Source organism: Heloderma suspectum, chromosome 2, assembly GCF_057233095.1.
Source record: "Heloderma suspectum isolate Gila_16-S chromosome 2, 16-S_ref, whole genome shotgun sequence".
Taxonomy (NCBI): Eukaryota; Metazoa; Chordata; class Lepidosauria; order Squamata; family Helodermatidae; genus Heloderma; species Heloderma suspectum.
This window is the reverse complement of record NC_139459.1, coordinates 370,695,494-370,718,139: the sequence shown is the minus strand read 5'-3', so window position 1 is coordinate 370,718,139 and position 22,646 is coordinate 370,695,494. Positions and strand designations below refer to the sequence as shown.

Below are 22,646 nucleotides of genomic sequence, written 5' to 3'. Positions count from 1 at the left end.
CCCTTGGTCTGATCCAGCAGGGCTCTGCTTATGCTCTTATTGTTAATAAGGTCACTGACTGAGTTTGTGGCTGGAGTGAGATTAAGGGGTTCACCACACCAGGCTTTTTATTTCGCAGTTTATCGGGGCTTCTGTTTCCACATTCTAAGCGAGATAAAGATCAGCTCTTTACACAGACAAGTTCTCTGCAGCCTCCAGACAGACAGTGAGCAGTGAATAAGCGGGTCTCCCAAGGGATTCAAGTATCTCTCGCTCACTCGTGCTCTCTCGCTCTCTCTGAGAAGCTGTGTGTGTGTGTGTGTGTGTGTGTGTGTGTGTGTGTGTGTATGGCTTCATTGCTGTCAGCTGTTTACATGGGGGGTCACGGTCATCTTCTTCCTCCCCGGCCAGCTCGGCACTCACTTTGAGCCTCTCCTAACCCTGCCAAGAAAACTCTCCTCCCAGCCCAGGTCAACCGGCAGACACACTGGGGTGGGAGGAGAAAGGGCAGTTGTGATTTTCCTGCTCCACCCAGTGGCTTCTTCTTCCCAGGCTGTGGTTATAGAGGAACCGCACATTTACACACAGCCATTAAAGTGGATTTACATTTTAATAGTGGATTATCTGGGGTGGGGTGGGGTGGGGTGGGGTAGTGAGATAAAGATCAAAAACAGCGGGATGTGCCCCGGAGGTTGATGGCATCATGTAAATGACCTGCAAACTTCCATGAGTGTCCAATCAGGAGTGCGCTATAAATGCCTCGTGTAAAGTCAACCTTGAACTGGAGATGTCCAGACCCCCATTCACAGAACTGCACCTCTTCCTCCCCAGTGTTCCACTGTGTGCAGCTGCTGTGGAAACGGCAAATTCCACATTCCGGATCATTAGGAAAGGAATTGAAAATTAAACTGTGAATATCACAATGCCTTTATACAAACCTTTGGTGCCACCACATTTGGGATACTGTGTACAGTTCTGGTCACCGCACCTCAAAAGAGATATTGGAGGGAGGGGCCATAGCTCAGTGGTAGAGCCCCTGCTTTGGATGCAGAAGATCCCAGCTTCGATCCCCAGGATGTCCAGATAGAGCAAGAAACCCTGCCTGCAACCCTGGATAGCTGCTGCCAATCAGTTTTGACAATACTGGGCTAGATGGACTAATGGTCTCAGTCAGTATAGGGCAGCTTCTTATGTTCCTAGAGCTAGAAAAGGTGCAGAAAAGGGCTACCCAAATGGCTGAAGCAGCTCCCCTATGAGGAAAGGTTACGTCTGGGACTGCTTAGAAAAAAAGCGAGCAAGGGGAAACATGATAGAGGTGTACAAAATTAAGCATGGTGTGGAGAAAGTGGATAGTTTTCTCCCTCTCTCATAATACTGGAGGTATTACTCATAATACCATGAAGCTGATTGGTGGGAGATTCAGGACAGAGAAAAGGAAGGAGCTCTTCACACAGCACATAATTAATGGAATTCGCTACCACAAGACGTAGTGATGGTCACCAACTTTAAAAGTTGTTTCTAGGGCATGGTCTGAAGGCACATGAGGCAGCCCCCTTGCTGAAGCTAAGCAGGTCTGGGTCTGGTCAACGCTTGGAGGGGAGACCGCCTGGGAACCGCATGTAGCCACCTTGAGTTACCCAATGGAAGAAAGGTGGGATATAAATGTTATAAATAAATAAATGGAGATTAGACAAATGTATGTAGGATCAGGCTATTAGAACATGACGCCTCTATGCTACCTCCATTATCAGAGGCAGTAAACCTACGTACACTGCGCTGTCAAACATGAGCACAAGAATGCTATTGTGCTCACATTCCAGTTCTTCCCACAGGCAGCTGTTTCCACTGTGGAAACAGAACTCTGCGCTAGATGGACCTTTGGTCTGATCCGGTGTAGCTCGTCTTATGTTCTTAATTTTGTTTATTCCCTGATTCTGCATTTTCTCCCTTATACTCTACTTACAAGTTCTTGTGTTCTCTCTCTCTCTCTCTCTCTCTGTTCCAGGACACATTGAATGGGGGAGAGAGAAAGAAGCTAAACAGCACAAAATGTCACAGGAAAGAAATGAACTGGAAGAGCCAAATGAAGACACTGGGAAGCAAAACAGAGCAGAAAGGCAGGATAGAAAGGAAATGGAGGAGTGGAGACAGGAAGATGCTGCTGATCTGAGTGGCAGCCGCCCTGATGCCGCAGACCAGCAGAGTACTCCTACAGAAGAGAGGCAGAATCCATGCAACGTATGTGGGAAAAGCTTTAGCCATAGGTCAAACCTTATCAGGCATCAGAGAATCCACACTGGCGAAGAGCCTTATAAATGTTCGGACTGTGGGAAAAGCTTCAAGCAGAGCACATGCCTAATTTCACACCAGAGAATCCACACTGGGGAGAAACCCTACAAATGCTCGTACTGTGGGAAGAGCTTCAATCAGAGGACCTGCCTGATCCGGCACCAGAGAATCCACACGGGAGAGAAACCATACAGATGTACAGAGTGTGGCAAAAGCTTCAAGCAGAGCCAGCATCTCATCACCCACCTCAAAATGCACTCGGGAGAGAGGCCGTACAAATGTTTGGACTGCAGCGAAAGCTTTTGTGATGAGTCGAGCCTCCAGAGGCACCAGAGGCTGCACGCCGGGGAGAAGCTGTACAAATGCTCAGACTGCGGGAAGAGCTTCGGTCAGAGCACAAGCCTCCTCAGTCACAGGAGAATGCACACAGGGGAGAAGCCGTATAAATGCTCCGACTGCGCTGAAAGCTTTTGTGACAAATCAAGCCTCGTCGCACATCAGAGGATCCACACAAGAGAGAAACTGTACCAGTGTGCCAAGTGCAGGAAGAGTTTCAACCGCCACGCGAACCTTGTTACACACCAGAGAATCCACACCGGAGAGAAACCATATAAGTGCGGACACTGCGGGGAAAGCTTCAGCCGGAACACGTACCTGATTATCCACGAGAGGATTCACACGGGGGAGAGCCCGTACAAATGCTCACACTGCGGGAAAAGCTTCCGTCGCAGCTCGCACCTCAATAGCCACAAGAGAACCCACACACAAGAGAGGCCGTACGAATGCCTGCACTGCGCAAAGAGCTTCACCCAGATCGCACACCTGGTCACCCATGAGAGAACCCACACAGGAGAAAAGCCGTACCAATGCGCAGACTGTGGGAAGAGCTTCAACCAGAGCCCCAACCTCAGCAGACATCGGGAAATCCACGCACGAGAGAAGCTGTCAGAGAACAAAGTTTCTTAGGCGAGTGGCAGTGCCCAGTCCTAAATGAGTTAATAATTTAATTAATTTAATCAGTTGCTCACGCATGGTTCAGAGAAGCACTGGCAAAACCTATGGCCCTGCAGATATTATTGGACTCTGACTCCCATTGTTCCTGACTGTTGAGCTAGGGCTGATGGGACTTGGAGTCCAATGACATCTGTTAAGACTAGAGGTCCCCCACCCCTGGTTTAAATCATCCTGTAGGCTCCCCTCATGTCAGGAAGTAGCAAGTGAGGCAAAGTCTTTTTTTTTTTAATTGGGCCAAGCAGCGCTCCATCTTGGGAGGTCCTGCATTTGTACAGTGATTTGCTTTTCACAAATAAATTTATCTGAGTTACACAGGACTCTTCTTCAGCTTGTTTTTCTTTGTCTTACAGCCCCCAGACTGCAGCATGGCGAACACAATAGTGTTCTTGAAAACCTGTGCTGGGAGAGGGGTAAGGCGGGAGGCGCATTCCTGTTAATTCTCCTGGATCTTTTAGTGGATTTCAATGCCACTGGCCATGGTGTCCTTCTGGATCATCTCTCAGGGCTTGGTGGCCTCACATGTTGGTCGCTGTGGTCCAAATCTCCAAGGCTTGGGTTTAGAACTAGAGTGGGCAAGTTCAAAGGGGCCAGGGGCCACTTTTGACCCACTGAACCCCCACGGGCCGCATTCCTGCAGCTGCTTCGCTGAATTCAGCGGTGGCAAAAAACCCACGGTGGCAAAAAAACCCCACAAACCACTATGAAGTGGTAAAAAAGTCAAACTTAGCTTGTTTCTTAAGCTAAATCTTCTGCGTTTACCACTCCATTGCAGCAAACCACTGACTTTTCTGCAGCCACTGCTGTGTACTTTGGCAGCAGTGGGGGCCGCGTGGTATCCACCCTGGTTCTAGAAAGTAGCACTGGGGGCCTAAAGGTGTAGCAGCTGGCTTTGGGCCTACATGTTGCCGCATAATTTCGTCTTATCCCCACTCCCCGCTGTTTCACATCTACCTGAAACCACCAAGTGGGGTTGTCTGGAGAGTCGGGCAGAGGTGCCATTGTTACGTTGTTCAGCCTTCCACGGTCCCAGTCACGGCCCTCGCTGTGGCGAGGCTTTTGGCACCCGCTGGCGAAGGGGATGAACGGAGACCTGCCTCCCCCTCCAGCTTGGTGTTGGGGAGGGGGCAAGGTCATTCCCTGCCCCCACCCCCCACACACAGACTTCGAGCTTTGGAGGGTTCTCAGCAGGGGGAAGGAAAAAGGCTGGGAATCGTTTGGAGCTGGGGACAGGCAGCACCCCACGGTTGTACTGGGCTTCTGAGGTGTTCAGATACTCAGCAGTGCCGGCTCTAGGTTCAGGGTGGGGCAGCCTGGGGCAAGACCCCCCTCCATGGGCCTTTTCCCTCAGTGCGTCCACCTTCTCCCTGCCATTGTCACCAGCTGCTCTTTCTCCTCATGGCGCCCACTCGCTTGCTTGGCAGGCAGGGAGCAAGGAGGCCGAGGTGTTTCCTCCTCCTCACCTCCACCACCACCGTTGGCAGGTGAACAAGCAGGTTGCCATGGTGACGAGGAGCAAGACCAGGGGGCTCTAGTCAGTGGGCCCCTGCTGGGGTGTGGGCCCTCGGCAGTTGCCCAGCCATGCCTAGCGTCGCCACGAAGACCTGAGCCTTTTCCCATACCTCTGGTATTTCTCACCTGTGTGGCTGCCTTGGTGACAGTGGAGGCTTTTCCTCACAATAAAGGTTTTCGCAGTTGCTTCCTTGACAGGCAGAGAGCCCTGAACACGCGCCAACCTTCCTACTCTGTGCTGGGTCAGTAAGAGATTGTATTCATGACACATGCGCCCTGTAATCATTGGGTAGCAGCCAATCTTAGTCCTACTTAGAGTAGGCCCATTGAAATGAAAGGGATTTAGGTCAGTCATTTCAATGGGTCTACTCTAAGTAGGAGTATGGCTGCTACCCAGTGTCAGGCAGTGGCTGTTCAAGCTAATAACAGCCAGGCAACACAGGTGTGTGTGTGTGTGTGAGAGCGAGCGAGCGAGAGAATTTTGAGGAAGGTTGGCGTGACATACAGATATTTTTCAGGGTAATGACACAACACGCAGCAGTGATTGTATATAGCTTATTTTTGTGTGGATTCAGTTGTCCCCCGTCTCCCCACTAATCATTTTACCAATTATTTTCAGAGTCCTGGCATGGTGGGGCGGATTGTTCTGATCTCTTCTGCACAACTGCACTAGGTAATGCTCACAATTTGGCCTCAGTTGCTGCTTCTTCTTTTACCTACTGCACCACTGAAAACTAATCCCTGGCTTTGTTAATATAAGGATGGTCATGTTGCTCTGCATTTCTGCGCTCTGCCACCTCAGGAACCTGTGTGTTTCACCCAAGGCGCAGATCAGTGTTACAACCAGGCTTCGTGTTGTCAGAAAAGGACTTCAGCTATCGCTCCTGCTTCCCCAAATGCATTGCTTGGTGTATTTTGACACCTGCAACACCTACCACGGGCTAATTCATTTCGATGGCAAATCTCCATTTTGAGACTGGTGCTACCTAAATTGCAAACTGCATGGCCATAACACCTGGCCACTTTGGGGGATGTTTGTTTCTTCCCCTATCCCCTTTTTTGCCTGATGAACAGTTCTGGGGAACATGAACGTTTGCACAGCTTTGTGGAATTTTGGTGGCTACTAATAAAGGGTATAGTCCATCTGTCTGCTCTTTGAATCCTCCTAGGCTACTAAGTAGGCTATTCTGTGATCGCTACCTAAACCAACATCGACGGTGCATGGGATAAAAAAGGCATTCACTTTAGTGATGACTGGGGTGATGATGACATGAGAGCAAGAAAGGAAGAAGATGCAGCGTGCACTATAATACATACAACAATCACATTTTATTGGTTCTACAATGTCAGAAAGAGTGCTTTAGTGACACGCTGTCAAATAAATTAGCGCTAGAAGTGGACGTTATTCATAGAGAGACAAAACTGAGAAATGAGCTAGCTCTCGGGGGGCGGGGGGGCATGTAACAGTAGCCCTTAACTCCAAGAGGGGGAGAGAAAAGAACTAAGAAGTAAAAACAACTGTTAGGCAGCACTCCTATGCATGTTTAGACAGGAAAAAAGCTCAACACATGCACACACAAGGTGCAAGAGACCTAACAACTGCACTAGACCAAGGAGGGAGCAATCCTATGGCCGCTAGTCAGTGGCTAGACAGCCATAGGATATGTCGGTACCCGCAGAACCAACCTCCCCCACTCCACGCTGCCTCACAAGCAGCTCGCAGTGGCCCCGCACTCGGAAGAGGAGCGCACAGTGGGGAAAACAGGGCGTTCCAGGGGGCATTCCAGGGTGGGGAAGGCAGAAATGCTGGTATGACACATCCTATGTGTTGTCTGGCAGCTGCCTCCCCTGCTCTACCTTCCCGCTGCTAGACAGCCAAAATCAGCTGTCTAGCCGCAAATGCAGGGCAGCTGAAGCGCGGAGGGGACAATCCCCTCTGTGCTTCTCCTGCCCTGCACTGGATAGGTGATCACCTCCGAGTTCAGAGGCAGCTGCCTATCACCATAGGACTGCGCCCTAAGATGTTTCTATACAGTATTTATAAATAGAGCACTTGATGGCACACAGCAATTTATAAAGGGAGTGAATATTTCCAATGCCTTTAGGCCATTTATAACAGTCCTGGTGATAGATAGATAGATAGATAGATAGATAGATAGATAGATAGATAGATAGATGACAGATAGATAGATAGATAGATAAATAGATAGATAATCTTTTTGATCATGAAATTTTATTTTGAAATAAGGTTAACAAAATAAAGGCAACGAAAAGAAGAATGTACATAATAATCAAAATCACTAAAGAAACAAAGGAATTCACTAATTATAAACCTTGGTCTATAACTGATATCCTTATGGAACATCTACACTAAAACAGCATTAAGTAGGAGCTCAGTACCTAATGAAAGAAAATATACACGTTTTACAACTTTTAAAAGGAGTGTGTGCAAGTGCATGTAATTTCGTGTGCTTGTGTGTATTAATCAGAAATAATATAGACAAGTGTACCTTGTTGGAATTTTATCAAAAGTCTGAAGTGCCTTAACACAGGAAATGAATGGAGACCATGGTGCCATAATATCATTCTTCAATTTAGGGTTCCTTGCTTGCTGCACTTGCTGAATAAGTTTATATATACTCATAGCCTTCCAAATGTTATTCATCCTCTGCTCTTTAGCTAGTTGCTTTGGGGACTTTCAGTTACATGCTATACATAACTTTGCAGCTGTACACAATTGCTTAAGAAGGTCTTTATGCAGGAATCCCGGACCATTAGGTTCAAGAAGATGAAGCAGCACGGCTTTAGGAGTGACCAGTGGTCTAACCTGAAGAAATTCCTGACAGTAATCAGCAGCCATGTTCCAAAACTCCCACACTGTAGAACAGTCCCACCAAAGATGAAAGTACGAACCAATGTGATCACACCCCTTCCAACAATATTGGCTACAATTTGGATGTATTAGGTGAAGCCTTGCAGGAGGAATGTACCACCTACTCTTTGTATTGTGCTTCTTTTATATTAGTGTTAATTGATAAAGCTGCGAAAGAGGTCCAAAGACCCACCTCTGTCAGTCTCCCACACATAGGATGGCTTGTCATCCAATAATGGCGTTTGAAGGGTTTTACAAATAGATGATACCAAACCTTTATCTGAACTAACAGCAGCATCTGTAAGAGGTTTAAAAGAACTAAGGAGGTGCTTGGCTGCCTTCTGAATGTGATTCAGGCTAAGAAAGTGACACAGTTTCTGATACTGATAAAAAGGCAACGTGGTTGGTCCAGTTCTTTTCAAAACGTCTGCACAGGAGGGAGGTTCCCCTTTATCAAATAAACCAAAAATTCTATAAAAATTTGCCGCTACGTCTCTTATATTTTGATGTGTATCATCAATTGTGATTCGTTTGTCATATATGTCATTATGACTAATATGGCTGTTATGACATTGATATGACTGTTATAAATGGTATACAGGTATTGGAAATATTCACTCCTTTTATAAACTGATGTATGCCATGAAGTGCTCTGTTGATAAATACTGTATAAAAATATTTTATTGGCCTAGTGCAGTTCTGTTAGCTCTCTTGCACCTTGGGCGTTTGTTTTGAGCTATTGTTGGGGGCTTTGTCTTTTTTGTTTTACGTAGACAGAGAAAAGGCCTACAGCTCCCAGCATGGCTGGCTGGGGAATGCTGGGAGTGGCAGGCCTTTTTTCTGTCTAAACATGCATAGGATTGCACCCTTAGAAACCTTTTTCCACACTGAGAATCCCATTTTCCGACGTTACATATCATAATATCAAAGCATGCACATGCATTACACCTTTGGAGTCTCGTACACAGAGACGTGATGGAGACCTGAGCGCTGCAAAAGTGCTTTCAGCAGCAGTCCCTGCTGACAGGAAGGGCAGCGACAGGAGGCAGTGCAAGTGACAGGTTTGTATATGTGGCGGAACAACCCTGCACACCGGCTGCGATCTCTTCAAGGAAATTCCTGGATGGTTCAGGGACGACGCTGCGTCGGAGCGCATCCACAGTATCTTCGATGCGCCCCAGCTTCTTGTTGATCGCGTCCAGGTAATTCATGATCTCTTTCTTGAAGCCTTCCAGTCCTCCGCCTGTACGTGAAGAAAAAGGGCAAAAAGCAGCATTAGTACGGTGCGTGTGCAAAATGGCAAAGTATTATCAAGAGCCTCTTGTTGAGGGTGAAAGAGGAGAGTGCAAAAGCCGGTTTGAAACTCAACATCAAAAAAACTAAGATAATGGCATCTGGCCCCATCACTTCCTGGCATACAGAAGGGGAAGAAATGGAAGCAGTGACAGATTGTATTTTCTTGGGCTCCAAGATCACCGCAGACGGTGACTGTAGCCATGAAATTAAAAGACGCTTGCTCCTTGGGAGGAAAGCTATGGCAAACCTAGACAGCATAGTAAGAAGCAGAGACATCACCTTGCCGACAAAGGTCCGTCTAATCAAAGCTATGGTTTTCCCAGTAGTAATGTATGGCTGTGAGAGCTGGACTATAAGGAAGGCTGAGCGCCAAAGAACTGATGCGTTCAAACTGTGGTGCTGGAGAAGACTCTTACGAGTTCCCTGGACTGCAAGGAGGTCAAATCAGTCCATCCTAAAGGAAATCAACCCTGAGTGCTCATTGGAAGGACAGATACTGAAGCTGAAGCTCAAATATTCTGGCCACCTAATGTGAAGAGAAAACTCTCTGGAAAAGACCCTGATGCTGGGAAAGACTGAAGGCAAAAGGAGAAGGGGACGGCAGAGGATGAGATGGCTAGATAGCATCACCGATGCAATGAATATGGACTTGAGCATGCTCCAGGAGAGAGCAGAGGACAGGAAGGCCTGGCATGCTATGGTCCATGGGGTCACGAAGAGTCGGACACGACTGAACCCCTGAACAACAAATACTGCACATACAATTTCTTTTTCTGCTACCGCTGTTGGTTTGCACACCTGAGAGAAATACTGGAAGTCAGAGCCTGAATATTTGGCGCTGTATGCTATACAGAGTGGCCCAAAAGTGGGTATACAGTTGTTTGGAATGTTGATGGGAGGGGGAGAGAATGTGTGAGTAGAAGATGTGTGGGTGGAGTCCGAATGACAGTTGGGAGGAGTGAGTGACGGGGAGTGACAGTTAAATCAGTTAATGGAATACATTTCGAGCACTTACAAGATTACACAGTGTTAAACAAATGTTAATGTAATAATCAATGTAATAAAATGCAAATAAACTATACTGTACACCTACTTTTGGGCCACTCTGTATACTAGACTATGCACATTCAGTTTGCTGATAAACGTTGCATTGTCTCGTTGCTTAGACTAGGGTTGGGGGATGCAGGAAGTCCAGGGTCATTTTTGCTCCCAAGCCTTGCCCAAGCCACACTCTGTGGGATGCTGGGAATTCTTTTAATGGCACTTTTAGCACTACAGATTGCTAAAAGGCTTAAGTATACCCAAAAAACCCAAATGCGGCACCTGGGAATTTTACATCTATTTTTTTAAATGCTATCTGTAGTGCTACAGCATGCCAAAATGCTTAAATTTAGCTTGTTTGTGAACAACCTAAATATGACCCTTTGCACACTCCATAGCAATGGAGTGTAGCAACACTCCATAGTTCCATAGCAACACTCAATAGCAACACTCCATAGCTCCATAGAAGAATGCCATTCTTTTCATTTTAAAAAATTGAAATTTGGCAGCTGGGAATTTTTAAACTTTAAAAATGAAAAGTATCTGTAGCAGTAAAGAATGCCGGAAGGATTAAATCTAGCTTGTTTGTGCTACTAATGCTGTTTTTCCATTAAAAAAAAAACACATCTGACCATGGGGGCGACATGTGGCCCATGAACCAGATGCTCCCCACCCCTGGCTTAGAGTCAGGAAAATAAACATATCTGAGAAATGTACTTACATGAGTGGCAACTCTGAAGCGATGAAGAAGATGCAGCAACTCCAGTGGTACAAATGGTGTCACTGTCAGATGCTGACAGGGCAGCAGGCGGAACGGCGGCGTTGTCGTCGTCGCCACTTGCGAAATTAATTTTCTGGGGCGATGACGCTTGTTTTGTCATCAGGACAGTTTCTGGACGGCAGGGAGCTAATTCAGAAGACTCCACGCAGACGGGCTGCAACTGTGAGGCAAACCATTCTGCCTCGGTAGGTGGATGAGGAAGTGGCAATGCGCAGAAGGGCTGGCAGGGATTGCTGAGTGGGAGGCGACGCTGCTGATCCTGCTGGGGTTGGCCACCATGATTTTGTGGCTCTTCTGCCTCTCCTTCAGGAGGTTCTGCTTTGACCTCCCCTTCTTTGTTCTCACGTATGCCGTCATCTTTCTCCTGCTTCTCCTCCTCTCCTTCTGCTGTGCTGATTCTCCTAATGTCAACTAAGACATAAAACGTAAACTTAGACCTGGGGTCCCCAATCCGTGAGTACCAATGTGTCTCCTTTGCTCCCAGCCACATTCCCTGACCCTCCTGGTTTTTAAAGTTCTTGAGCAAGTTACTTTTGTTTCAGCTTCAACAGTTTGCCTTCTGGGAAATGGGTGTTTTGTGTTAGGCCACGCCCTCCATGGTAGCCATTTTGTGAAAGGGCAAGCCCTCCTCCCCCACGGCAGCCATTTTGTCAATAAGGTCCCATGGCAGCCATTTTATGAGAGTGCCCATGACACTGTCTTCAAAATTCCAAATATACCTGTGGAAGAAAGGCTTTCAGGCCTTGTCTCTGGGAGAGTTGAACAATTGTTATGGGAAGACCATGAGTGTAACTTCCAATGTGCTCTGTAGTAATAAACTGCAACTCTGATGTTTCGAGAACACCGTAGACCAGAAAATTCCAGTCTAGCAAGCTGATCAAGGCAACCTGCTCTTGCTGGCTACTGATAAGCATGTTCACAGGAAATGTAATGCTTCGTTATAAGGAACTGCCTGTGAGCAGTTCAGTGAGACCCTGTACTTTTTATTGCAGACTCTCCATTCAGTTGTATTTTACTTCTTTTAATAAATGCGCTCAGAGTGTGACTGATCTAATCTAAATGAAGTTTTTGCTTCGATGTACCCATCAGCCCAAAAATGTTGGGGACACCTGACTAGATGTACTTTTTGCTTCGACAAAAGTGAACATCAGAGAGCACTCCAGAAATACTACCACGACTACTAATATTAAGAACCATGAACCACAAAAGCCGCAATATTCACCTTTTGTTTTTCAAAAAAAGAACACCACACATATAACAAACACAGACAGCAGGACAGGTGAGTCATGGCCTCAGAACTAAGTCAATATACATTCCTCCTCACCCAGTAATTTTAATAGCTGCCTATTAGCTACTGAGCCATGTTCAAGGTTCTGCTGTTAACATACAAAGCCGTAAACAACTCTGGATCAGGGAACCTTCACCTTCCCCTATATATGCCCAGCCGATCATTAAGATTAATGATCTTAATGGAATGTCGCCATGTGACATCTTGAAAGTAGGGCCTCCTCCACAGTAGCACCCACCCTCTGGGGCTCCCTCCCTCATGCAGTTCAGGAGGCAGAAAACGTGGTGAGTTTTAAGCACCTCCTGAAAACCTTCATGCAAGCTTTCCCTGGCTTATAATTGATCATCATGCTGTTGATATGTTGTATTGTCTATCGTCTGTTACATTTATATCCCGCCTTTTTTCCTCACATGAGGAATACAAGATGGTGTACATAATCCTCAACCTCTCCATTTTATCCTCATTACAACCATACGAGGTAGGTTAGGCTGAGAGTCAGTGACTGGCCCGAAGTTACCCAGTGAGCTTCATGGCTGAGCGGGGACTAGAACCTGGATCTCCCGAGTGCCAGTCCAACACCTTAACCACTACACCACAATATGATAAAACGTAAAATAAAACCCTTACAAGTTTAAAACAGAGTAAAAACCAGCAGCAGGGAAAGATCTAAAAACACAATCACATATTTAAAACAAAACTGAAGGTCGAAAAAAACTGGGAAAAAGTTGTTCACATGGCACTGAAAAAACAATAATGTAGGCGCCAGGGATCTCCCGAATCCCAGTCCAACACTCTAGCCACTACACCACACCGCCTCTCCAGGCATACATCACCTACCAGGGTAAACAGAGCTGTGTCAGTCCCAAAGCCAGGCCTGAAGCTGGGCTGAAATGGGTCTAGATCACCCTTCTCCAACCGGCTGCCCCCCAGGTCTGTAGGAGGTTTAGTCCAACACATCTGGAGGGCATCACATTGGGGAAGGCTGGTGTAGATAATCCATTTCATCCAAGAACCACCCCAGGAGCTGAGATGGCACCAGCACTCAAGTACCTCTCCCAAAAATGGGAAATGGGAGACTGGTCAGAAATTACCCAACACGATGCGATCCAGACAGAGTTTTCTCACGCAGAGTTTCACAACAGACCCCTTAGGGCTGGGTGGCATTCTGCCTTCCTCTAAGGACACATTTCCCACTCTCTGTAGCCCCCCGACCAGCTCCTTTAGAGTTCTGACTAGTTCCAACTGAAACCCGGAGCGGATCCACCGCCCCACTGACATCGGAGCCACCAGCCTCCACTGCCCTACTCTTAAGAAAAAAAGGAATGACTCACCAGGCCACTTCCGCTCTCCAAAAGTGGGCTTGCCAGCCAGAAGCCAGATCGATCGCACCTGGCTGTAGTACTGCGGTGCGTCTTTAATCGTTAGCTGCCCAAGGGCAGCCTTTATTCCCAGGCTGAAGAACTGGGCCTTCACACGCTTCCACTTCGCGATGATTTGGGCCAGGGACCTTTTGTGCCCCTGTGAACGCAAATGCTCCTGCACCACTTTCCAGTATTTTCTATTTGCCGCAGAAGTGCTGCCCATCAGAACCTTCACTCCCGGGTTACGGGAAATAGCGGAAAGCATCGTTTTGGTTTCCTCTGTCGTCCATCTCAGGTGGCTGTGTGGAGACGTGACATTTTAAAGGAAGGAACGAAGGGGAGGGGGGAAAACGCACACACACCCCCCCCCAACTCTTGCGAGACAGAAACTCTGGCCTCAGCTAACCTTCTCAAGAGGGCAAAGAAAAACTAAAATTACTATGTTCCTCAGGGAGGGAGAGCAGCGCACAAGGCAAGAGAAGCAGGAAGAAACACGCACACTGTCGGGTTGATATGTAGATGGTATCATCAGGCTTGGCAACAAGGGTAGGCATGGCTGGGCAGCTGCCGAGAGCCCACACCCAGCAGGGGCCCAGCAACAAGTGCCTCCTGGAGTGGCTTCTCCTCATTGTTGCAACCTGCTTGTTCACCTGCCCCTCGCTCTGGCCCAGACAACGGTGGTGAGGAGGAGGAGCAGGAAACACCTCGGCCTCCTTGCTCCCTGGCTCTCTGCCTGCCAAGCAAGCGAGTGGGCGCCATGAGGGGAAAGAGGAGGAGGGGCAAGAGCAGTTGGTGACCATGGCGGTGAGAAGGTCATAAGAACACAAGAAGAGCCCTCCTGGATCAGACCAAGAGTCCATCTGGTCCAGCATTCTGTTCGCACAGTGGCCAACCAGCTGTCGACCAGGAACCCACAAGCAGGACAAGAGCACAAAAGCCCCCACCCATATTCCCCAGAGGCAGCACATAGCCATCAAGACTAGTAGCTGTGGATAACCTTCTCCTCCAGGAATTTGTCTAACCCCCTTTCAAAGCCATCCAAATTGGTGGCCATTACTAGATCTTGTGGAAGTGAATTCCATAGTTTGACTCTGCGCTGCATGAAGAAGCCCATCCTTTGATCTGTCTTGAATCTCCCACCAATCAGCTTCATGGGGTGACCCCTCTGGGTTCTAGTATTTTGAGAGAGGGAGAAAAATGTCTCCCTATCCACATTCTCCAAACCGTGCATAATTTTGTACACCTCTGTCACGTCTCCCCTTGCCCTCCTTTTCTCCAGGCTAATCAATTCCAGCTAAACAATCCCAGCTCCACTCTCCACATGGGGAGATGCTCCAGCCCCCTTGATCATTTTAGTTTCCCTTTTTGATCGACTCACTGGGCAGGTCCACACGATCACTGCGGCTTGTTGCCCCTTTGTAATGGTGCAAACCCGGGGTGGTGGTTTACAAACCACCCATCCTCACCGGGTTCGGATGTCACGACAAGCCATGCCCAGCAAGGGTAATTATGCTAATTAATTGTGATTATGCAATCACAACCGGCACACACAAGGAGGGGAAATAAGCCACCGCGATCCTGCAAATCCAGTCACTGAGGGAAGAGGTCCATTGAGGGCATCTTGCCCAAGGGTCCTCAAAAGCCAGCACTGCATGAATCAATCAATCCATGAGGAAGATCTCATGATCATGATGACTGACTGACATTCCTTCCGCATTGACTGTCACCATCATCACTCAATCAGCAGTAAAAGAAAAGACCAGCAACAGCAACAGCAGCACTACCCCCATTTCTTTTCTTTCTTACTTTCTTTCCCTCTCTGTCTCTCTCTCTTCTTGATAAGAATCTCTGCAGATGTTTTTATAAGTAAGTATGGATGTACAGGCCTTGCTTGCAGTGGGGAATGCTTTATAGGTATTATATATGCTTAATTATATGCACAGGCCTTTCTGCAATGTAGCTTATTAATTTTTTTTTAAACTCTTACATATCGTATTTATGTGTTCTCCTATCTCAATTTATTGTTGTTGTTACAGCCTTTTGAAGAACAAAAACGGAGGCCGAAACGCATCAGGCTTTTTACTAACAAAACCTTATCCAGCATCCTGAGACGATTTTCTCTTTCTTAAGTTCATCTTGGAGGCTAACCCGTCTTTGCACCTCCACAGAAAGGGGGCCACCACAATGAAGGCTCTTCTCCAGGTGGACTCCAATCAGGCCACAGGTCTGTGTGGAACCACCAGGAGCAGGCCCTCTGATGACCTCAGTGACCTCATTTGTCTTCTGCAGTACTGAATTCCACTCCCACAGTGGTGGCCCCCTGTGGTACATATCTGCTGGGTATATTATTAGCAGGGCTGGATTAACATAAAGTTGAGTTCTGTCTTCCTCCCTCTCGTCTGTGCCACCCGCTTGTCAGATACCATGTGGATGTATGTGAAACTGATGAATGACAACAGGAACAATGAACATAAAACAGCATGATAAGAAGAAAGGAGGAGCCGGGGGGTTTTAAGGTGCCACCAGCTGAGAGCAAAGTAGCACATAAACATGGATATAACCTTCTGGATTATCTTTATGGGAGTGCATGAAAAAGATAAGGGAGGAGTGCAGAACCTCAGAAACACAGGCCAAAGCCAAGACCCTTCCTCTTTCCCCACTCCCTTTTCCCCAACCACCAATTGGTGATTTCCCAGCTTCTCCGCTGGATTTTCCCCCCATTGTAAAAGGTCGAAATGCTACTCCTGAGGCCTAGTTACAGGCAGGAAGAGCTTTAAGCTAAAATATGCTCCTCCTCTTTTGCCTTTGGGCCCACCCACCACTGGAATACGGCCCCCAAAAGCTTCTCTGAAATGGAATTTGGCCCTTGGGCCGAAAGAGGTTCAACACCCCTGAGAGAAGATAACGAACAGACACAGACACAGAGCAGAGCAGGAACATCTGTATGAGCAGTTACTAAAATGAGGGCACAAAGCCAACACACCATGTGTATATACAGGTTACATGTGCATATTTTGGCAGAGGTTAACATGCATGTTTATTTACAGACAATTTGTGCACGCGCACACACAACAAAACCCGCTCTGTGGTTTGATTCAACATAAGTTGAGTTGGCACCAAACAGGGGAAAACAGAACGGAATCCTCCGGGGCCGAACCAAGGAAATCCGTCGAGCTTTCTGCTTGAAGCCAAGCTGTCAGACTTCCCTACCTCTCCCCTGCATGGATGCACTGGTGGATGAGGAGCATTGATTTCTGAGCGAATCGCTTCCCACAGTCTAAGCACATGCTCTTTTTCCTAGTATCACTCGCTGGAAGAACGGGCAGATACCGGAGAAGTTTCACTCCGCGGCTGGAGAAGGAACCTCATAAAGCAGATGGAACAACAACAAAAAGTCATGGGTGTTTTTTGGTGTGTTTTTGTTGGTTTGTTTTAAAATAATGTTATATTTTCAGTGCCAGGCAAAGACCTTTATTTTCTCCCAGGCATTTTAGAGACCTAGTTCTAGGTTATTATGGCTGTTTTATTCAATTCCTGTGCTGTTTATTATATTCTATTTTATTCTTTTACATATTTGTATTGCATTTTTTATTTTTAACTGTGTTTTAAAATGGCACTTTAGTTTTTTAATGGGTTATAATCTGCCCAGAGAACATTAGTTATTGGGCAGATTAGAAATGTACTAAATAAATATAAGTAAATAAATAAATTTAAACCCTTCTGTTTGACGAAAAAGGTGGCCTGATTAACTGGAGAGCAGATGTTTCTAATTTTTAACAATTATTTTTAACACAAATCCTTTTCTAAAAATTGCAGATGGAAAGTGCCATCTTAGAAGAGGCATTCCCCTCCACTCATACAGCTGGGAATGCCTCTGCTAAGACCATGCCTATTGCAGCAGATCAGTACATCATCTAAAAACAAGAAAATAAGCTTTCAGCTTCAAAACTATTGCTTTTCATCCATATTGAATGAATTGGCTAACAGCGCAATCCAGTGCACCTTTACTCGGAAGGAAGTCCACCATGTTCAGTAAAGCTTTCTCCTAGGTAAGCAAGCCACTGTCTCTTATCAATGTCAGAGTTACTGAGGGGTAGCAAAATCCTTCTCAGGGCAAATGTGTTCCCAGGATGTCCAGCACCTGCATCACAGTGAACACTGTCACATCTGGATACGAGACACATGGGCTTCCCTTTACGGAAGGGAAAAATGTTACGCCCTATAAACATGTCCTCAAATGTTTATAGGGTGGGGAATTTCACAGTAATTTTAGGGTATTTCAGGAAATGTCAAATGTTTATAAGGGTGGGGAATTTCAGGGAAATTCAGGGAATTTCAAATATTTATAAGAGTGGGGAATTTCAGGGAAATGCAAATGTTTATAGGGGTGGGAAATTTCAGGGAAATGCAAATGTTTATGAGGTGGGGAATTTCAGGGAAATTTGGGGAATTTCAAATGTTTATAGGGATGGGGAATTTCAAATATTTATAAGAGTGGGGAATTTCAGGGAAATTCAAATGTGTATAGGGGTGGGGAATTTCCGGGAAATTCAAATGTGTATAGGGGTGGGGAATTTCCGGGAAATTCAAATGTTTATGGGGCGGGGAATTTCAGGCCCAGATAGCTACGCCCCATCCCCCTTTCCTCCAATCACCAATTGTTTGATGGTTTCCCAGCTTTTTGTGCAGATTTTCTCCCATTCTAAAAGGTTGAAATGCCTTTCCTAAAGCTTAGTTATCGGCTGCAAGAGTTTTAAACTAAAATATGCTGGTATTTTTGGCCCCGCTCCCTTGGCCTTTGGCCCTGCCCACCACTGGGATGCAGCCCCCAAGAGCTTCTCTGAAATGGAATTCGGCCCTCGGTCTGAAAGAGGTTCAACATCCCTGATTCACAGATACCTACCTGCCTTTCAAATACTGCATACAATTGGCTCACTCTATGAGACAAGTAGCGGGCAACTGTGGCCCACATCTGATGGGTAAAAGGGCTCTGTGAGGAGACAGGCCAAAGGAACTTTGAGATGCTGGGATGGCTGAGGTGGGTAGGGAAACAAGTTATTATTTATTCATGTATTAGTTACATTTATATCCTGCCTTTCCTCCAAGGAGCCCAACGCTACTTACATAGTCCCCCTCCACCCCTCCATTTTTATCCTCACAACAACCCTATGTTGTTGTTAAACCCAAGGGTTTAAAGGAGGGGTTGTGACTGGCCCAAAGTCACCCAGTGAGCTTCATGGCTGAGTGGGGACTAGAACCCAGTCCAACACTCTAACCTTTTGGGACCCATGGCCACATTTGGGAATTTGAGAAACTGCTGTGGACACCACCATAAAATGCCTAATTAACAGATTGCTGCTTGGCATCTAACCTCCCATGTCTATCGATCTTAGATTGCATCTTATTCAGCAAAAATGTTTGTTTTGTGCCTATGGAACACCGCCTCTTTAATAGGGGACTGTCTAATTCAGCTACCTGCTGGCGGTGCAACACAGGTAATGCCTCTTCTAAACATATGCTTTGGCAATGTCCAGTAGTTGCTTCTTTTGGGGAGGAGGTTATTACACAGATCAATTTTGCACTGGAACAGTCTTTAGTATTCACTGATGTACACGCTCTTTTACATTATTTACCTGCTTCATGGAAATTAGCGAATGGTCAGCATAAAGGGATTCTCCACATCCTTTGGACAGCTAAGAGGACTGATATTACAACCTCAGAAGGATAAACTCTCACTTCCTATAACGCAATGGACTGAGGACCTTTCAACACTTTCAATATTTGAACAGGTGGCATACAGATGTCACCTACAAATGAATTCAGATATTTGGTCCACTTTTGTTGCAGCCCATGTATAATTGCTAGACCGCTCTATGCATTTCATATAAATCCATATATGTACATTTTTTAAAAAAACAGAAAAAAATAAAAAATAAAGTTTGGGTGCCTGCAGGCCCCAAGGTGGGGATCCCTTCACAGGTACCACTGGAGGTGCTTGCAGAAGCTGCACTGAGGACCCCTGCTCTAACCACTACACCACACTGGCTCTGTGAGCCATTTGATGTCTTCAGGCTATTATAATGCAATGTCTGCTGGCCAACTTCCTGTCCTTTTGAATGAAATGTTCAAAGCAGGAGAGATCATTTTTGCATTTAACATACGCAAATTCACAGCAAGAGAGTAGAATTCCAGATAAGTAGAAACGGAACGTGTGTGTGTTTGGGTGACATACCCCAATGCCTTTTACCTGAGCTGGAGCCAGCCATCTCTGTTTCAACCAAGACCTGAGAATCTGGCCCCCATGGGTCTCTGCCTCGTTCCAGGCAGGAGATGAAGCCCGGCTTGGGGACTGCAGATTCTTCTTGGGGGAGAAAAAGAGAGAGAAGCAGGGTTGGCTGGAGGAATTTGGCTGGACTTCCCAAGGGTTCCTAATAGACACTCATCCATTTAAAAGGCCTGGGGGAAATAAAAAGATCCATGCCTGGCACTGAAATTACATCAGGGAAGGTGGCAGGCGAGCCTCCCAGGGGTGAGCATTGCACAGTTGAGGTGCTAACACCAAGAAGGCCCTTTCCATGATAACAACCCCTAACAAACTTCAGAAAGCAGGGGCACCCAGAGAAGAGCCTCCAAAAAGGATGGGAAGACTTGCATGGAATGAAAGAGCTGGATTCCCATTCACTGTGCAGCAGGAGAAAGAGGAACGGGCGGATCCAGGAGGTGCGTAACAGCACAGAACACTGGATTCTAGACACCCACCATGGGCAAACCCTCCCTGAAAGCTTCTTAGACCACCCTCCAGGTAGGCAAGAACTGAATCAATAAATCAGAGGTGGGGAACCTTAGCCCCATGGGCCATGTCCCTCCGGGGGTCCGAATCTAGCCCTCTGTGGTCCCCTAGAGGGCCATTCTTCAGTTCCACTTGGTCAGGAAATTATCTCTCTTGCTTGACTCACCCCCTTTCCCCTAACCACCAATCATTTGGTGGTTTCCTGGCTTTTGTGGAGTTTTTCCCTCCCATTCTACGAGGTTGCACTGCCTCTCCTAAGGCTTAGGTCCTGGCAGGAAGAGCTTGAAGCGAAAGCATGCTGGTATTTCTGGCCCCACCCCATTTGCCTTTGGCCCCACCCCATTTGCCTTTGGCCCCACCCTTTTTGCCTTTGGCCCCACCCACCCCCGGAATGCGGCCCCCGAGAACTTCTTCAAAATTGAATTCAGCCCTCGGGCCAAAAGAGGTTCCCCACCCCTACCATAAATGAAAATACAGAAATGGAGAAACAGGAGAAATGGATCCAAGGGGGCAGGAAATTTCATCCGGCTATTTCAAAATCTCCTGGAATCCTTCCAAATGGAGGAAAGGGGCGCCTTACCCAACAAAGAGGCCACATTCCCATAATTCTCCAGCATGACCTCCCTGTACAAGGCTCTTTGGTCCGGATCCAGCAAAGCCGCCTGCCCCTCCGTGAAATGCACGGCCACGTCTTCGAAGGTCACCAGCCCCTGCAAGGACAAAGGGACCTCAGCAGATCTCCAGGCCCCTCGCAGAGCCCGCCCCCAGAGCGTGAGCCCTTTGCTCTGGGACTTGCAACCCACCCACTGCTTTTCTAGGGATCGCTTACCGCCAGAGCAGCCTTTGCTGCCATCCTTCTCCTTCGCCTGGAAGAAAGGGACCATCCGGACCGAGCGGATGAAGCCATTCTGCTCTCTGTATTGGTGAAAAGAAGGGCAAAGCAAGGAGGCCCGTTTTCAAAAATACACCCCAAAGACGAGTCCGTGAAGAATTTGGCACAACCCCTTTGCCGCCCATCCCCTTCTGAAACCAAGTACATCCTTTCCTTTTTACTGACATTTGTTATGAACATTTAAGGTTGCAGTCCTACTGGATCCACTCTTGATACGTGTAAGCCCTTGATACAGCTCTGAATTGGGAGGCTTTGGGGTATACCGTGCAGAGCCGGAGGCACAACGGAGGCGATCCCTGCCTCCGCTGCTGCGCCTCCCACTCTGCAAGTTAGGTAGATGGGTGTTTTTTCCTGTCTACCTGAGGGGCTGGGGAGGGGAGGGAAGGAGGCCAGGGGATATGGTAGAAGTTGTCCCCTCCCTGCCCACTGGCACAGCCCCTTTCCCTTCCCTCTCAGGTCGCCTCAGAGGACCTTGAAGCATTCCCCAATCTGGTACTCTCTAGATATTGTTGCGCTACAACCCCCATCAGCCCCAGGCAGCATGGCCAATGGCCAGGGGTGATGGGAGTTGCAATCCCAAATATCTGGCAAGCACCAAATTCGGAAAAGCTGATTCAGGTATGTAACTGGACTGTTTACCTAGCCTGCACCTCCCTCTTTGGCCTCCCATGGGTGGGGCTTTAGATTGTAGGCTCCTTCGGGCAGGGATCTATTCCTCTTGTGCTCTTGTCAAGGGCCACGCACATTGGCAGTACTAGCTACACACAAACAGATTCAGTCTATTAACTGCTATTAGCCATGATGGCTAATAGAAGCCTCAACGGTCTGAGACTGCTGCCTCCAGGCCCCAGTTGTTGATTTCCCAGCAGCAGGAAACAGGGTGCTTGGCTCGCTATACAGCTTTATTCTGATCCTGCAAGACAAGCCCAAAGTTCTTTAAAGAAAAATCCAAATCCCTTGCCATACAGCTGCCATGCTGGTTGGGGAGGATGGGAGTTGTAGTCCAACACATCTGGAGGGCGCCGAGGTTAGGGAACTGGAGAGGCTACCTCCAGCAAGCGGAGCCAGTGCGGTGTCATGGTTCGAGCACCTTTCCCCCTACCCGCTACCGTCTAGATGTTTTGGAGCACAACTCCCAGCATCTATGCTAGCTCGAACTGATGGGAGTTGGAGTTAAAAAAAAACAAACATCCGGAAGGCACCAGATTGTGGAAGCCTGGGTTAGAGTATGAGGCTAGGGCAGGGGAGACCCGGGTTCAAACCCCCACGCTGCCATAAAGCTGACCTTGGGCCGGTCACGGTCTTTCAGCCTATCCTACCTCACAGGGTTGTTGTGCCCAGGCACGCCCCGCCCCCGGAGCTCCTCGGAGCGGAAAGGCAGGCTAGAAATGTGATCAAATGCACACGCCTGCAGCCTGCGCTCTTGCAACCGAGCGCCTCCCTCTCCGCGCCGGGCACAGCCTCGGCAGTCGCTGCAAACTCACCCATTCCATTCATCTCCCCAAATGTGATGCTTCCCCAGGCTGCAACCCCC

General features: G+C 47.5%; 2 protein-coding genes across 8 annotated transcripts in view; one reads left to right on the top strand and one right to left on the bottom strand.

Moving 5' to 3' along the window:
* LOC146356057 (uncharacterized) overlaps positions 1 to 6,104 on the top strand; it is a 14,405-nt gene extending 8,301 nt beyond the window's left edge. For 4 of the 7 annotated variants that reach the window (XM_084831488.1, XM_084831489.1, XM_084831491.1 and 1 more), the window contains one exon: positions 1,985 to 6,104. In XM_084831488.1, coding sequence (XP_084687614.1) covers positions 1,985 to 3,234 — 1,250 coding nt within the window. In that variant the 3' untranslated portion in view covers positions 3,235 to 6,104. The remainder of the gene's footprint in view (positions 1 to 1,984) is intronic. The other 3 variants (XR_014787274.1, XR_014787272.1, XR_014787273.1) reach the window with 3 other exon arrangements.
* LOC146356056 (uncharacterized) lies at positions 6,103 to 22,646 on the bottom strand. Its single transcript, XM_084831696.1, has 8 exons — positions 22,597 to 22,646; positions 21,050 to 21,135; positions 20,801 to 20,930; positions 19,678 to 19,791; positions 16,641 to 16,794; positions 13,401 to 13,729; positions 10,722 to 11,192; positions 6,103 to 8,906 (listed from the first exon to the last, which is right to left on the bottom strand). The coding sequence occupies exons 1-8, from the start codon at positions 22,607 to 22,609 to the stop codon at positions 8,668 to 8,670; spliced, it is 1,536 nt and encodes a 511-aa protein (XP_084687822.1). The 5' UTR covers positions 22,610 to 22,646; the 3' UTR covers positions 6,103 to 8,667.